Raw genomic sequence first — 16,805 nt, 5'->3', positions numbered from 1 at the left:
GCACTGGGACAGAGCACTTCCAGGTTTGGGTTATCTGCACCAAAAGCCAGAAGCCATTCTGGATCTCTGCTTGTCGCCCCTGGAAGAAGCAGTAAAATACGCAGAGTGACCCTCGGAGTCCATAGTGCTGCTGGCAGTGGTACTTTCTGCCTGCGGGCATGAGGGTGGGGGCAGGGGCCAGATCCACAGGTCTCTTTGGGGCGAAAAGTCTCTCTGGGGTGGAAGCCAAAGTGAACAGAGATCCACCAGCTGGGTGCCATCGGGACCCTGTTTGGACGACACCAAACGGCCCCTGCGCGCGTAGGGGCCATACAGTCTGCCACTGCGCTCCCCTAGAGGACTCGCAGGATGACAGGCTCTTGGCCAAACGCCACACCTGCAGGTTCCAGGCGAGGGGTGCCTGGTAGGGAAGAGGGGGTCCTTCTGGGCACGGGACCTGGTGATTTTCCAAACTGTTGACAACTCAGAGGGAAACGGTGACAGACTTCTGCTGAGCCGACCTCGAGGGTGACTTTAGGACCGGCTGCTTGGCAGGCACCGATGAATGCTCTGTTTGGCCGCGTTTCTACTCTATTCATTTATTCTCTCACTCCAAAGACAATCAATGAATGCTTGCCCTGTGCCAGCATGCTGATCCACTCACAGAGATTAGCGGCGAGGAAAGACAGTAAGTTTGGGAGGAGAACAGGAGCTCCACTTTAAGCACGCTGACTCGGGGGCGTCTTCTCTCCTCCTGATTCCCACCAGAGAGTCCATTCAAAATCTTGCCACTTCTGCTTCCTGAATATTGTTAAACCCGTCCGCTTCTCTTGGCCCCCACTGCCACTCCAGACTGAGCCAGCAACATGGTTTTGTATGCGTCTACTTAAAAAGATTTTTTATGTATGTGTCATCGAGGGGTCACTGATATACAGCGTTACCTTCTTTTCAGGCATACGACATACTGATTGGACAATTCTGTACTCTACTGCTCAGTACTCACCAGCGCAAGTGAGTCACCATCCGTCAATGCACAGTGTTATTACAATATTATGGACTCTGTTCCCTGTGCTGTACTTTTCATCTCCGTGGCTTGCTTGTTTAGTGATTTCAAAGAATTTTTTTTAAAGATTTTATGTATTTATTTGACAGAGAGAGATCACAAGTAGATGGAGAGGCAGGCAGAGAGAGAGAGAGGGAAGCAGGCTCCCTGCTGAGCAGAGAGCCCGATGCGGGGCTCGATCCCAGGACCCTGAGATCATGACCTGAGCCGAAGGCAGCGGCTTAACTCACTGAGCCACCCAGGCGCCCCGAATTTTTTTTTTTTTTTCAAAGATCCAAACCAGTGCTTGACCCTCAGCCCTCACGGGAAAACCACCACTCATTATCAACATCACAGCAACAAGAACACTGCACAACTGTCCAGGGAGCTCTGTACGACCCCTAACAAGTTGTGGAAGAGATGAGCTTCCTTTTCTTTTCTCTGCTGCCCAGAGGATCTTTAAAATTTCTTGTATTGGGACAACCTGGATGCACCTACAGGGTATGGTGTTAACTGAAACAAGTCAGACAGAGAAAAATGAGGACCATACAAATTCCACTTAGAGGTGGAATTTGAGTGGAAACAGATTCCACCTATATGTGGAATCTAAATGAAAAAAAAAAAACAATTTGAGTGGAAACAGATTCCACTTATGTGTGGAATCTAAATTTAAAAAAAAGACAAACACAAAACACTTCTTTTTAAAGGTTTTATTTAAATTCCAGTAGATGACATCAGAGTAATACTAGATTTTCATGTACAACACAGTCATTTAATACTTCCAAGGACACCCAGCAGCATCCCTAGCGCCATCCTCAATCGCCATCACCCATCCAACCCATCCCCCCAAACCACCTCCACTCTGTTAATATCAGTTTGCTCTCTGTAGTTAAGAGTCTCTTTTTGGGGGGCACCTAGATGGCTCAGTGAGTTAGACCTCTGCCTTCGGCTCAGGTCATGATCTCAGGGTCCTGGGATCGAGCCCAGCATCGGGCTCTCTGCTCAGCGGGGAGTCTGCTTCCCCCTCTCTCTCTACCTGCCTCTCTGCCTGCTTGTGATCTCTGTCTGTCAAATAAATAAATAAAATATTAAAAAAAAGTTTAACAACTAAATGAAAATTTAAAGAAAACATTATAAAAATAGCTTAAAACATTAAAAAATAGTCTCTTTTTGTGGGTGCCTGGGTGGCTCAGTCCATTAAGTGTTGACTCTTGATTTCAGCATTGGAATCTATGCTGGATGTGGATCCTACTTAAAAAAAAAAAAGAGTCTGGGGCGCCTGGATGGCTCTGTTGGTTAAATGACTGCCTTTTGCTTAGGTCATGATCCCAGGGTCCTGAGATCGAGCCCCGCATTGGGCTCCCTGCTCTGCAGGAAGCCTGCTCCTCCCTCTCCCACTCCCCCTGCTTGTGTTCCCTCTCTCGCTGGGTCTCTCTGTCAAATAAATGGATAAGATCTTTTTTAAAAAAAGAGTCTGTTTCTTGGTTTTACTCTGTCTTCCCTTACCTATGATAATTTGTTCTGTTTCTTAAATTCCACATATGAATAGAATCATGTGGCATTTAACTTTCTTGGACTTATTTCATCTAGCATAATACTCACTAGCTCCAACCACATTTTTGCAAATGGCAAAATTTCATTCTTTTTATGACTGAGTAATATTCCATTATATATACATACCACCTCTGCCTTATCCATTTATCAGCTGATGGACATTTGGGCTCTTTTCATAATTTGGGTACTGGTGATAATGATGTTGTAAACATTGGGGTGCATTTATACTTTCAAACCAGTATTTTGTATTCTTTGGGTAAATGCTTAGTAGTGCAATTGCTGGATCATAGAGTAGTTCTTTAAACTTTCTGAGGAACCTCCATGCTGATATCCACAGTACCTGCACCAGTTTGCACTCCCACCAACAGTGTAAGAGGGTTCCCCTTTCTCTGCATCCTTGCCAACACCTGTTTCTTCTGTTTTTGAGTTTAGCCATTCTGACAGGTGTGACGTGTTATCTCATTGTGGTTTTGATTTGCATTTCCCTGGTAATGAGTAATGTTGGGCATCTTTTCACGTGTCTGTTGGCCATCTGGACGTCTCCTTTGGACAAATGTCAGCTCATGTCTTCTGCCAATTTTTAAACTGGATTATTTGTTTTTTGGGTATTTAATTTTATAAGTTCTTTATATATTTTTGATACTAACCCTCTATCAGAGATTCAGAGATGTCATTTGCAAACATCTTCTTATTCCTCCGTCTGCCTTTAAATTTTTTGATTGTTTCCTTTGCTGTGCAGAAGCTTTTTTAAAAAATGAAGTCCCAGTAGGTCATTTTTGGTAAAAATAGTTTCTTAATTTCACTTTCAGAATAGTCATATTAGTACATAGAAATACAATTTTTTAAGACTCAGAATTGGTCTGTTCTGATGGCAGATTAGGCACTTAGCAGTGACTGTATCCGCCCTGGCCTAGATGAGTGGAAATCCACATTAGTGAGCCTATGCATGACCCCCATCACTACTTTGTTCATGAGCCCATTGGGCAATGGTGGAGTGGCTGGGGAAAGAGGCAGACTAGTATCCACAGAGCAGTTCATCGTATCCACTTGAATATGAAAATGCTTCTCTGCTAAGGTCACCCTTTGCTGAAATGGATATCATCACATTTCCCCCTGCCCATTTAGAGACGCTTTTCCATATATGACTTCATCACACTTCCTTGTCATCAATTTTATAATTGTATTCCTTAGAAGTCTCTGACCATCCAGGGGCACCTGGGTCACTCATTTAGTTAAGCATCTTATTCTTGATCTCAGCTCTGGTCTTGATCTCAGCGTTGTGAGTTTGGGCCTTGTGTTGGGCTCCACTTGGCACAGAGCCTAGTTAAAAAAATAAATATTCCCTGACCACCCAGCCAAACCATTGGCCACTGCCCATGAGTCAGTATATAAACACATCTGGCCATTTCTCCCTGCAAGCAAAGTGAAAGGCCAGGTGCACAGCTTTAAGCTCTGCCCACTGGGAGGATTTCCCATCATCACTGCCCTTCAGGAATATCCCAGAGAGGGGCTGTAGTGCTGCAGCTGTCTGCCTATTGATGGCTCCTGCAGATCATACAAAACCTTTCGTACACCAGGCCCAAGTCTTTTATTCCTTTGTCAACTGATCATAAGGAACTCCTGATAAAGCCATAGGTGAGGAGAGAGAAAATCATGTAGTAGAAGGGGGGACCAAGGGCATTTGGGTCACTTCTCTATTATCTGTGCCTTCACAACCAGCTTTGGCCCCATCTCATATATATCACTTCCATTTGATGATGGAGTGCTGTTGTGCATGCCTAACTTTACTAAAAAGAAAGGCTTGGTGTGTCAAAGGACACCCAGTTTATGATGGGCAGTTCAAACAGCATGGTAATTTGGTGGCCCATGGTTAAGCACTCAGTCTTTACCAAGGCTCAGTAAAAAACCAAAAACCATTTCTCAAAAGGAAAGTCATCATCTGCAAAGAGAGGCTGCAGATAAAAACAACTCTGTTGGGGCACCTGGGTGGCTCAGTGGGTTAAGCCTCTGACTTCGGCTCAGGTCATGATCTCAGGGTCCTGGGATTGAGCCCCGCATCGGGCTCTCTGCTCAGCGGGGAGCCTGCTTCCTCCTCTCTCTCTCTCTGCCTGCCTCTCTGTCTACTTGTGATCTCTGTCTGTCAAATAAATAAATAAAATCTTAAAAACAACAACAACAACAACTCTGTTCATACCTTGATCTTGGACTTGTGGCCTCCAGAATTGTGAGAATATAAATTTCTGCTCTTTCAGTCATCCAATCTGTGGTATTTTGTTCTGGTAACCCTAACTAAATAATGCATCTTCTATCCACTTCTAGGAACACTGTGATCAACTAACCAACCTAGATTTCCAAGAATCAGACTATTTTGATTGCTGTTTCATCTGCTGTCCATTATAGTAACCTATCTTGCCTTTGGCTATTGAGAGCCTGCCACGTGGCCCCTGCCACCCCAGGGTCTATTTACTCCTATTGCATTTTGATTTCCCAGTTCAGTGGCAGCAATTTACACTGTTAAGTCCTGGCCTACAGATACAAGTGTTCATGATAGCCCCTCAAATATACTGGGGCTCCCTTCACAATTTTATTTCCCACAGTCATGATGAAAGGTGTGTCCTCTAAATCTCCCAAAGGTGGATGAGTAGATGTTAAATGACAAATCCACACCATACTGCAAAGTCATTTAAGCTTCTGAATCCTTCTTTCTGTAGCATACCAAGGCAGATCTAATATTTCAGGTTAATTTACCATGGGTCACATTTTGGTCCATGTTTCAGCCAAATAACCAAACAAAGTGCTAGAGCCCTTTTTTTAATTCCACAAGCTGCAGTACTGAATACAGAATCACTGCCTAGTGGGCCCATATCAATGTGTTTGGCTTAATTCAACTTTATGTTTCTTCCACCATTACCCACACTCTTAATATCCATTCCCACACATACTCCCCAGATTTGTCTGTATAAATTAGAAAAATCAAGTAGTTCTTTGGAGTGTAGCACACCTCCTCATGGATCACACTTTATGCCTCACCTGTAGGGCTTGCTGGGACTTGAGTGTAGTTATAGGTCTAGAAACAGAAAAGGGTGGTGGAGGTCCTGTGGATAAATGGCAGTGTTCTTGTAAGGCAAGTACCTCAAGAAAGGCTGTTACGCTTTTCCCCAGAGTGATGCAGGTTTAATCTCAGACAGGGGTAGAGAGGGTGTTTCTACTGGCAAGGAAGACATCCGAAACTAGGGGTTCAAAATCCCCAGCTTCGTCAAGGTTTTCTTATATACCTCCATTTCAATTTTCACCCACACTTTAACAGTTAACATTCTTCAAGTTTGGGAATTCAATTTTCGTTGCAACACAGTCACTCCCAATATGAGTTGCTGGGTTTCGTTTTCAGTCACCTCTGTGGCTATGTGAAATAAAGGTCCCTTCAGCACAGATGGAGAAGCTTTCAGGTCAGTTATGTGACACTTGAGTTGGGAATTTGAACCCCAGAGCTCATTCGTTTATTACCCAGTGTGTCTACTTACTTTACACTGCCAACTCATTGTGTTCATAAGTTTGACAAAAATGTCCTAAATGTACATAGTCACCCAGAAACTTGCCTCTTATTAGTGTTTGATTACTAATATCCAGTGGTGATATTTTGTATATCTCTATTGGATATCATGTCATGGACCATCAGTGTTCTCTTTCCTACTTGCAATAGACTCATTAGTAACTTTAAACCTAATCAGACTTCAGAACCATTTACAGAAATGCCAGAACCAAATTAGAAAATTTATTCTTAAGATTCTGTTGCTCTAGAGACTCTCTTTGTACCAAAATCTGTATTACTCAAGATTCTTGAAAGACACAGAAACAATGGAATGTGTGTATGTGCATGTGTGTACAAAGAGAGAGAAAGAGACGTTGTGAGGAATTGGTTCATAGTATTGTGGAGGATGGCAAGCTCCAATTTTCAGGCGAGGCCACCATGCTAGAGACTTAGAGAAGGGTTGATGTTGCAGTTCAGGTCCAAAGAAAACTGATAACAAAATCTCTTCTTTGCGGGAGGACAGTTCTTTCCAAGTAAGGCCTTCAACTGATCGGATGAGAATCACCCACTTTATGGGACATAATCTGTCTTACTGAAATGTTATTTATTTGTTTATTTATTCACATTTTATTGGCTACAGGGGAGAGGGTGAAATTCTACTAATTTAAATGTTAATCTCTTCTAAAAATACTTCAGAAATACCTAGGAAAGTGTTTTACAAAATAACTGAGTACCATGGCATAGCAAAATTGACAGAAAAAGTTAACCACCAGAGTTCCCTAAATATGGCAGTAAAGCACAGCCACAAAAGAGGAAGAGGAAGGAGGAGGAGGAGGAGGAGGAGAGGAAGATGGGGAGGGTGTGAGGGAGGGGAGCAGGAGGGGGAGAAGAAGAGGGGGAAGGGATAGGGAGAAGAAGATGAGGGGGAGAGGAAGGAGGGGAAGGGGGATGAGAGAGAGGAGGGGGAGTAGGAAGAAAGAGAGGGGGAGGAGGAAGAGGAGGAAGGAGGAGGACTTGGGGAGGGGGAGAAGGAGGAACAGTGTAGTCCGGGAAAGGCCGAAACCCCTGCCCAGCACGGGAGAAGCATTTGCAGGCACCTAGGCGACAAGGGTGTCTTCTTCCGGACGCCTAAAGAACACTTTGAACTCAGCCACAAAGAGGCGGACAGAGCCGGGCCGAGCACGGAGCCGACAGACGTTCCTCCGAAGCGCGCGTGCAAGCGTCCAGGAGGCCCATGGAAAGCCACTGCCCATCGTTGGCCATTGGGGACGTGCACGTCCAAAGCCCTGGGAGGGGCGCCTGGGTGGCTCCGCGGGAGGAGCGTCTGGACTCTGGACCTCGGCTCAGGCCAGGCCTGTTCTCTGGGTTGTGAGACCCAGGCCCGCGTCAGGCTCCACGGTGGGCTCTGCGCCGGGCATGGAGCCTGCTTCAGCTTCTCCCTCTCTCTGTCGCCCTCTGCCCCTCCTCCGCTCCCTCTCTAAGAGGGCGGGGGGGGGGGGCGAAGTCGCCGTGAGATGCCACTTCGCCCCCCAGTAGGACGGCTCTTCTAGGCCCCAGAAAGACCAACCAAGCGGGAAATGACCAGTCTGGGCGAGGGTGTCGAAGAACTGGGACCCTGGCCCACTGCTCCTGGGATGGGGGAGTGGTCCGGCTGCGGCGGGAGCCACCCGGGTGGCTCCTCGGGAAGGTAGCCAGGGAATGACCCTAGGACCCCGCGAGCCCGCTCCTAGCTCCACAGGGCAAGGCACGGGAAACAGGGGCTCAGACAGAACCGTGCAGGCGACCGTCCACTGCGGCGCAGTTCCCATGGGCCCGGAGGTGGACATCACCGCGAGGCCTGTCCCCTGAGGACCGGAGTCCACGACTCGTGGTCTCTCCGTGCTGTGGCCTCCTGTCCACAGCCATCAGAAGACACCAAGTGGGAGAGGGAGGGGGTGCCGTGGGGAGCGTCTGTCCGCCAGGTGCGGGGCTTCCTTTTGGGGGCGGGGCCCACGCTGTGGAGCGAGATAGGGGAGACGGTCGCCCCTCACGTCGAGGGTCTGCTTGGGGCCACGAGGTCCTCCCTGGTCTGGGGTCTGTTGGGTAGGCCGTCCCAGTGGGGCGGAAGGTGAGCCTCCATCTCCTCCGCGAGGCGTCGTGGGGGGCCGCGGGGGGGGGAGGGGCTGGGGGGGCAGGGTCCCGCGAGATAGGGGTGACGGTCGCCCCTCACGTCGAGGGTCTGCTTGGGGCCACGAGGTCCTCCCTGGTCTGGGGTCTGTTGGGTAGGCCGTCCCAGTGGGGCGGAAGGTGAGCCTCCATCTCCTCCGCGAGGCGTCGTGGGGGGCCGCGGGGGGGGAGGGGCTGGGGGGGGCAGGGTCCCGCGAGATAGGGGTGACGGTCGCCCCTCACGTCGAGGGTCTGCTTGGGGCCACGAGGTCCTCCCTGGTCTGGGGTCTCTTGGGTAGGCCGTCCCAGTGGGGCGGAAGGTGAGCCTCCATCTCCTCCGCGAGGCGTCGTGGGGGGCCGCGGGGGGGGGAGGGGCTGGGGGGGGCAGGCTCCCACTCGCGCCATTTCTCGGCGGGCCCGAGCTCCCGGCAGGGGCCGATGGGAAAGCGGTGACCTCACCGGATCTACGTGTCCCGAAGTGTGTGGCCCCGGACCAATGACGGGGGTCGGTCGGTGGTCGCTAGGAGACGGCGGCGTAAGGGCCCGAGTCACGAGTCCCAACCGGGTGGTTGGAGAAGTTGGGACCCGCTGAGCCCCGCCGAGCCCCGCTGAGCCCCGCCGATCTCCGCCGAGCGCCGCCGAGCCCCGCCGAAGCCGCTGAGCCCCGCCGAGCCCCGCCGAAGCCGCCGAGCCCCGCCGAAGCCGCTGAGCCCCGCCGAGCCCGCAGAGCCCCGCCGAACCCCGCAGAGCCCCGCCGAACCCCGCAGAGCCCCGCCGAACCCCGCAGAGCACCGCCCACCTAGGCCCGTCGCCGAGCCCGAGCGCAGCCGAGGCCCAGCATGCCGGCCAAGAGGAGCCGTCGAGGGTCGTCCGGAGGCCAGAGGCAGGCCCGCTCCCGCACCGCCCGAGCCGAGCTGTCGTTCTCCGTGAGCCACGTGGAGCGCCTCCTGCGCGAGGGCCGCTACGCCCGGCGCCTGGGCTCGTCCGCGCCGGTCTTCCTAGCGGCCGTCATCCAGTACCTGACGGCCACCGTCCTGGAGCTGGCGGGCAACGAGGCCCGGAACTGCGGCAGGACGCGCATCACCCCGGAGCTCGTGGACATGGCGGTCCACAACAACGCGCTGCTCAGCCGCTTCTTCGAGTCCACCACCATCTCCCAGGTGGCCCCGCCCCACGACTAGCGGCCGCCCCACGCCACCCGGCCGCTCGGCCCGCCCGCCCCAGCCGGGCCTGCTCCCCGCTGCGGCGGCCCGGGGCGGGCTGGGGCCTCGGGCCCAGTGCCTCGAAGTCCCCACGAGGGGCTCGAGAAACCCGTGTGTCCAAGCAATAAAAGCCCAGGAAAGAAACCCGCGCGCCTGTGTGTGTTTTCGCGCGTGCGGGCGCTTCGGTCACTCGGGGGGCCACGGGCTTCGGGGATGTCCCCCGAAGGACAGACCCCCAGGCAGGGTCTGGCTGGGGGGTGGGGGGGTTCGGAAGAGCCGTTTCTCTCGGGGACGGGGCACGGGGGTGGCTCCGGGTGGGACACGGCGGATGGGGGTGGGGCTGGGGGCACCGCAAAGCCTTTGCTCTCAGGGACGGTGCACGGGCGTGGCCCCGGGTAGGACAGGCTGGATGGGGGTGCGGGGGGGGGGCGCCGGCGCCCCCGAGACCCCCCCCATGAGTGCCGAGCAAGCCAGAGCCCGGGACCATCCCGGGAAGGACGGGGTTCCTGGGGCCGCAGCTCAAGACCAGGACGGCGGCGTCGTGGACGGGACAACGTGCCAGGGCGACCCCCCGGGGATGGGACCGAAGGGTGGACACACCTGTCGGCGTGGACTCTGGTAGGGCAGGGACTTGGTCCGGAAGGTTGAGGAGGGACGGTGTAGGGGTGGCGGGCGGGGAGGGGGTGGGTTGGCCACCGTGAAACGTGCAGACTTGGCGGGGTGGACACACTTGGGGCGGCGGGCGGCGAGCAGGGACTCGGCCCTCGCGAACCATGCGGACTTGGCCTTAGGGCCACGTGGCGCCGCGGCTTGAGTTCGGCTCGGCTTCCGTTTAGGGACGCTAGGGGACGCCTGTACTAGCAACCCGGGCCAGCAGGCTGTCGCCTGGCAACAGCCGGCCCCTGGCCAGGCCCCGCCCCAGGACCGACGATTTGCATAGACAACGCCCCTCCCCCCCCCCCCCCCAGTGAGGCCTCTGGCCGCGGATCCCGCGCTTTTCCTAGCGCAGGCGCGGCAGGGCGCGCGCGCACGCGCGGTAGTGCGGCCTCCTCCCCCCCCCCCCCCCCCCCCCACCCCCCGCCTCACCTCCGCCGAGCGAGCGGGTCGGACGGCACGTCGCCTCCAGGCGCCGCCGCGCCCCACCGACTGCGTCAGAGCGCAGGCGACGAACATGGCGGCGTCCGCGGCCGGCCTGGGAGGCGGCGCGGGCCCCGGGCCCGAGGCTGGCGACTTCCTGGCCCGCTACCGCCAGGTGTCCAACAAGCTGAAGAAGCGGTTCCTGCGGAAGCCGAACGTGGCGGAGGCGGGCGAGCAGTTTGGCCAGTTGGGCCGCGAGCTGCGTGCCCAGGAGTGCCTGCCCTACGCGGCCTGGTGCCAGCTGGCCGTGGCGCGCTGCCAGCAGGCGCTCTTCCACGGGCCCGGGGAGGCGCTGGCGCTGACCGAGGCCGCCCGACTCTTTCTGCGGCAGGAGCGCGACGCGCGCCAGCGGCTCGTCTGCCCGGCCGCCTACGGGGAGCCGCTGCAGGCCGCAGCCAGCGCTCTGGGCGCCGCCGTGCGCCTGCACCTCGAGCTGGGCCAGCCGGCCGCCGCCGCCGCCCTCTGCCTCGAGCTGGCCGCCGCCCTGCGCGACCTGGGCCAGCCGGCCGCCGCCGCGGGCCACTTCCAGCGCGCCGCCCAGCTGCAGCTCCCGCAGCTGCCCCTGGCCGCGCTGCAGGCGCTCGGCGACGCCGCCTCCTGCCAGCTGCTGGCGCGCGACTACAACGGCGCCCTGGCCGTCTTCACGCGCATGCAGCGCCTGGCGCGGGAGCACGGCAGCCACCCCGTGCAGCAGCAGCCGCCGCCGCCGCCGCCTCCGCCGCCGCCGCCCCCGGGGCAGCAGGCGGGCCCCGGCGCCGCCCCGGCCGTGCCCGCCGCGCTGCTCCCTCCCAGCGCCGCCTCCGCGCCCGGCGCTTCCTCTCCCGCCACGCTCGGAGCCTTCGCGGACGTGTTGGTCCGCTGCGAGGTGTCCCGCGTGCTGCTGCTGCTGCTCCTGCAACCGCCGCCCGCCAAGCTGCTGCCGGAGCATGCCCACACCCTGGAGAAGTACTCCTGGGAGGCTTTCGACAGCCACGGGCAGGAGAGCGGGGGCCAGCTTCCCGAGGAGCTGTTCCTGCTGCTCCAGTCCTTGGTCATGGCTACCCACGAAAAGGACACGGAGGCCGTCAAGTCGCTGCAGGTGGAGATGTGGCCGCTCTTGACTGCTGAGCAGAATCACCTCCTTCACCTCGTCCTGCAAGAAGCCGTCTCCCCCTCGGGACAGGGCATCTGATGAATCACTTCGACCAAGTGACTTTGGGCTCGTGGCAGAACTTCGTGCATCTGCCCTGGCCTTTGGGCCGAGGGGCGGGGTGGGGGGTGCGGGCGGGCGGCGGCGGGGAAGGGCAGGGGCTCCGAATAAAAGACAGGAATCCTCGCAGTTCTGCCTTGCTCTTACTCCTCTTGCCTCCTGAGGCATTACATTGACTACAAGGTACCTGCGGTCCCAGAACTTACTGCCGAGACGGTGGGAGGGAAACAACAAGATAGGATCCATGGAGGACATGGCTCTCTTCCCCCAGACTGCCCACAGACAAATAAGAACCCCCTGGGGCGCCTGGGTGGCTCAGTTGCTTAGGCGACTGCCTTCGGCTCGGGTCGTGATCCCGGGATCGAGCCCCGCATCCGGCTCCCACCTCTGCGGGGAGTCTGCTTCGCCCTCTGACCTTCTCCCCTCTCTTGCGCGCACGCTCTCTCTCTCGCTCAAGCAAATAAACAAAATCTTTACCAAAAAACAAACAACCCCCCCAAACCAAAACCAAGTAAGAACCCCCTTTATCCCTTACCTCTTCTTCCACCTGACGCCCCGCCCCCTACATCTTTGTTGCAAAGTGAGGACTGGATTTTGCAAAGCGCCCAGTACGTAAGCTATAGGAATTTTTTTTTTTTTTTTTTTTAGAAATCGTGATTTGATTTCTTAGCACAGATCAGTGTCTATCCAAGTGGCCAACCAAGTTCTTTGTTTCGTCTGCCCCACAGCTATTCGTCGCGATGATTTGACGACCTAAGCTGTTGTGGCTACGGCCCCAGGTCCCTAAGAAAGCCCTTCGGATGCTCCTAGCGTGGGGTTTAGCTTTCCTTCCATCTGTAACATGGGAACAGCTTCTCCACATAATCAGGAAGCAAAAAGGAGAAAAACAGATGGCTGTCTTTCAGGTCCATGAGCTAGTCATCCCTTTGACACAGACAGTGTGCCTAGTCCTCAGGCTGTGCCAGGCCAGGAGTCTACAGAGACCCTCTGCCACTTGGACCTCTCAGCTGCAAGGCCGCTGGGTCCCGTGCAAGGGGCGGGGGCGCGTTCTAACACAGATGGGCCCGATGTGCCTTGGAATTCACCGTTCCGGTTCTAGGTTCTAGCCCCCGGAGGTATGCCTAGCTCACGGGACGACTTTCATTTGTAGTAGGGATCTCTCTGCAACTCTGCCTTAACACAGATGTGTAAAATCAGCATGGTTCTTTCGTGTCGCGTGGTCGTGCCTATGCCGGACCGCATCTTTATTTCCCAAGAGCAGGACAGCAACCCGTTTCAAAGTACTACATTTACAAAGATTCTTGGTCCGCACGTTACATGCAAGCAAAATTTACTCTTTTCCTTTACATTCTGAAACTTAAATACTATGATGTAAAGTTAAGAATACTTAAATACTGGGTGCCTTGGTGGCTCAATCAGTTAAGCGGCTGCCTTTGGCTCAGGTTATGATCTCAGGGTCCTGGGATAGAGTCCCACATTGGGCTCTCAGCTCAGTGGAGAGCCTGCTTCCACTCTCCCTCTACCTGCTGCTCTGCCTACTTGTGCTATCTCTCTGTCAAATAAATAAATAAAATCTTTAAGAAAAAATAATACTTAAATACTATGATATAAATTCAGTGTTCCCTATATTATATAATAAGAGGATAAAAGAGGGAAGAAAACAGATATTTTATGCATGCAAACTGACAAACATACTGATAATAAATGAAGGAAAAAATGCTCATGTCATTTACAATCCCTGTTTCTGTAACTGATCACATAGCCATAGCTGGTATTCATAATCCTGCACAATTACACTTTAAAAAATTATTTATTTATTTGACAGACAGAGATCACAAGTAGGCAGCGACACAGGCGGGGGATGGGGGAAGCAGGCTCCCCCTCAAGCAGAGAGCCCGATGTGGGGCTCAATCCCAGGACCCTGGGATCATGACCTGAGCCAAAAGCAGATACTTTAACCCACTGAGCCACCCAGGCGCCCCCACAATTACACTTTTATGATGTTTCTAAAATAGTCAAATTCATAGAATCAGAGAGTGCAATGGTAGTTGCCAGGGCCTGAGGGGAGGACAAAATAGAAAGTCACTAATCAATGGGCATAAAGTTTCAAATAAGCAATATTAATAAGTTCTAGAGACTTGACATACAACATTGTACCTATAGTCCACAATAATGTATACTAAAAAATGTATTAAGAGAATAGATCTCATTTTAAGTGTTATTAAAATAGAATAAGATTTTAAAAAGAGATGCTCTTCAAATATAAAAACAGAAAAATCAAAAGTAAAAGGATGTATAAATATATACCATAAAGAGAGAAGGCATAGGGAAGCTGGAATGGTTCTTCTTTTTTTAAAAATGATTTTATTTATTTATTTGTCAGAGATTTAAGTAGGCAGAAAGGCAGTCAGACAGAGAGGAGGAAGCAGGCTCCCTGCTGAGCAGAGAGCCAGATTCGGGGCTCCATCCCAGGACCATGAGATCATGACCTGAGCAGAAGGCAGAGGCTTAATCCACTGAACCACCTAGGCACTCCAGGAATGGTTATTTAGATATCAGAAAAATTATAATCATGCTGGAAATTTTAACATCACTCTCTTGGAAAATTGAAATGTGCTCAATATCTTTCATCATTAGTTAATTATAAATTATTATTTTTTAAAAGATTTTATTTATTTATTTGACAGACAGAGAGCACAAGTAGGCAGAACAACAGGCAGAGGGAGAGGGAGAAGCAGGCTCCCCGCTGAGCAGGACCCTGGGTACGATGACCTGAGCTGAAGGCAGATGCTCCACCTACTGAGCCACACAGGTGCCCCAGTTAACTGCAAATTACAACCACAGTGAAGTATGCCTATATAGCCACCCAATGTAGAATGGTTAAGAGATGATGCTGAGTGAAATAAGTCAAGCAGAGAGAGTCAATTATCATATGGTTTCACTTATTTGTGGAGCATAACAAAAAGCATGGAGGACATGGGGAGTTAGAGAGGAGAAGGGGGTTGGGGGAAATTGGAAAGGGAGGTGAACCATGAGAGACTATGGACTCTGAAAAACAATCTGAGGGGTTTGCAGTGGCGGGGGGGTGGGAGGTCGGTGTACCAGGTGGTGGGTATTATAGAGGGCACAGATTGCATGGAGCACTGGGTGTGGTGAAAAAATAATGATACTGTTATGCTGAAAATAAATAAATTTTAAAAAAATTAAAAACAGCAACAACAACAACAACAAAACTAACCACCTGACCACACCAAATATTGGCAAGGATATGGAACAACTGGGACCCTCACACATAGTGGAAATGTAAAATGGTAAAAACACTTTGGAAAATAGTTAAACGGTTTCTTATAAAGTTAGATATACAACTAAGCTATTACCTAACACTTCCACTTTAAGGAATTATCCGCAGGAAATGAAAGCCATATTAGCATACAAAATCTTGAACATAAACATTTATAGTAGCTATTTTCATAATAATAAAAAACTAAAAACAGTCCAGATATCCATCAACAGTTGAATATATAAATAAAGTGTAGTTTATCAATACAGCTAAATAACACTAAATGATGAAAAAGAATGGATCAATGATACATGCAAAAATATGGATGAATCTCAAAAAAGGTTTCACTGAAAGTACTTGCATGCCTGATGCAATTTATCTGAAGTTCTAGAACAGGCAAAACTAGTATGTGGTAGGAAAAAATAAGATCAGTGGTTACCTGTAGGAAATGAAGATGAGGTTAATTGGTAAGGGGACTGAGGGGACTCTTGATTTAGTGGTTTGACTCCTTAGTATTTGCCCTAGGGAAATGAAAATTTATGTTTTTTAAAAAATTTTTAATTAACATATAATGTATTATGAGCCCCAGGGGTACAGGTTTGTGAATCACCAGGTTTACACACTTCACAGCACTCACCATAGCACATACCCTCCCCGGTGTCCATAACACAACCACCCTCACCATATCCCCTCCCCCCAGCAACCCTCAGTTTGTTTTGTGAGATTAAGAGTCTCTTATGGTTTGTCTCCCTCCCGATCCCATCTTGTTTCATTTATTCTTGAAAATTTATGTATGTACAAACCCTATCCATAAGTGTTTATAGCAGTATATTCAAAATTTCCAAATTGTGGAAACCAAAATGTCTGACAATATGCAAATGATTAAACAAAATGTGTTATAGCCATATAATGGAATAATACTTGCTGACAAAACATAACTATTGAGGTGCCTAGGTGTAGATACAGAACGTCTGTCAGTGTGGTTACCAGTGGCTGTGTGGGAGGAAAAAATTGACTATGAAGAGACAGGAGGGAATTGTTTTTACAGTGATAACTGTGCTATCCTAGATCTTTCGGTGGTGGTTACACAGATAGATGGATTTATCAAAACGCAGAGGGATGGGCACCTGGGTAGCTCAGTCGTTAAGCGTCTGCCTTCAGCTCAGGTCATGATCCCGGGGTGCTGGGATTGAGCCCCGAGTTGGGCTCCCTGCTCAGTGGGGAGCCTGCCTCTCCCTCTCCCCCTCCCCCTGCTTGTGTTCCTGCTCTCACTGTCTCTCTCCCTCTCTGTCAAATAAATAAAATCTCCAAAAAATAATAACTATTGATAAATTCTAGATAAACAATCTAGATAAACTTCAAAAGCAGTATGTTGAGTAAAAGGAGTCAGTTTTAAAGGTGACATACTGGATGAGCATATTTACAAGGTGTTCTGGGAAAAGCAGTTCAGCAGAGATGGATAACAGGGGCCTTAAGCAGACGCTAGTCTGCCCTCAAGTCCGTGCCCTAGATGACAACCAGCAGAGTCCCAGGTAGGTGTAAGCACCTGATAATGACTAAACCAGTCCCCCTGGTGTTAAACAGTCTCTCCTGCCTCCCAGCTCATCCCTTTATGGATCCCTTAGATAAGACTCCCACAGAGCTTACCAAAACACCATTCTTTTTTGTCAACCCAGCCTTAGCCCAGAAACCCCAGAAACATTTCACCCATGAACTTTAGTAAGGCGTATGCCCCAGGTCCAGCTGCC

The 16,805-nt window shown here is 51.6% G+C and overlaps 2 protein-coding genes across 2 annotated transcripts; both read left to right on the top strand.

The window, feature by feature from the left end:
* Positions 1–9,088: 9,088 nt before the first annotated feature.
* Positions 9,089–9,430, top strand: LOC122897345 (histone H2A-Bbd type 2/3-like). The gene has a single exon (XM_044235556.1). The coding sequence runs from the start codon at positions 9,089–9,091 to the stop codon at positions 9,428–9,430; it is 342 nt and encodes a 113-aa protein (XP_044091491.1).
* A 1,142-nt stretch (positions 9,431–10,572) lies between these two features.
* On the top strand, positions 10,573–11,906 carry LOC122896448 (40-kDa huntingtin-associated protein). The gene has a single exon (XM_044234654.1). It carries the CDS (start codon positions 10,623–10,625, stop codon positions 11,757–11,759), a length of 1,137 nt encoding a protein of 378 aa, XP_044090589.1. The 5' UTR covers positions 10,573–10,622; the 3' UTR covers positions 11,760–11,906.
* Positions 11,907–16,805: the final 4,899 nt, after the last annotated feature.

The sequence above is a fragment of the Neovison vison genome, chromosome X, assembly GCF_020171115.1.
Source record: "Neovison vison isolate M4711 chromosome X, ASM_NN_V1, whole genome shotgun sequence".
NCBI lineage: Eukaryota > Metazoa > Chordata > Mammalia > Carnivora > Mustelidae > Neogale > Neogale vison.
This window is presented reverse-complemented; position numbering and strand designations above follow the sequence as displayed.

Excerpts from the sequence above, each read along its gene's own strand:
- LOC122897345 (XM_044235556.1), top strand. The coding sequence starts at position 9,089 with ATGCCGGCCAAGAGGAGCCGTCGAGGGTCGTCCGGAGGCCAGAGGCAG.
- LOC122896448 (XM_044234654.1), top strand. The coding sequence starts at position 10,623 with ATGGCGGCGTCCGCGGCCGGCCTGGGAGGCGGCGCGGGCCCCGGGCCC.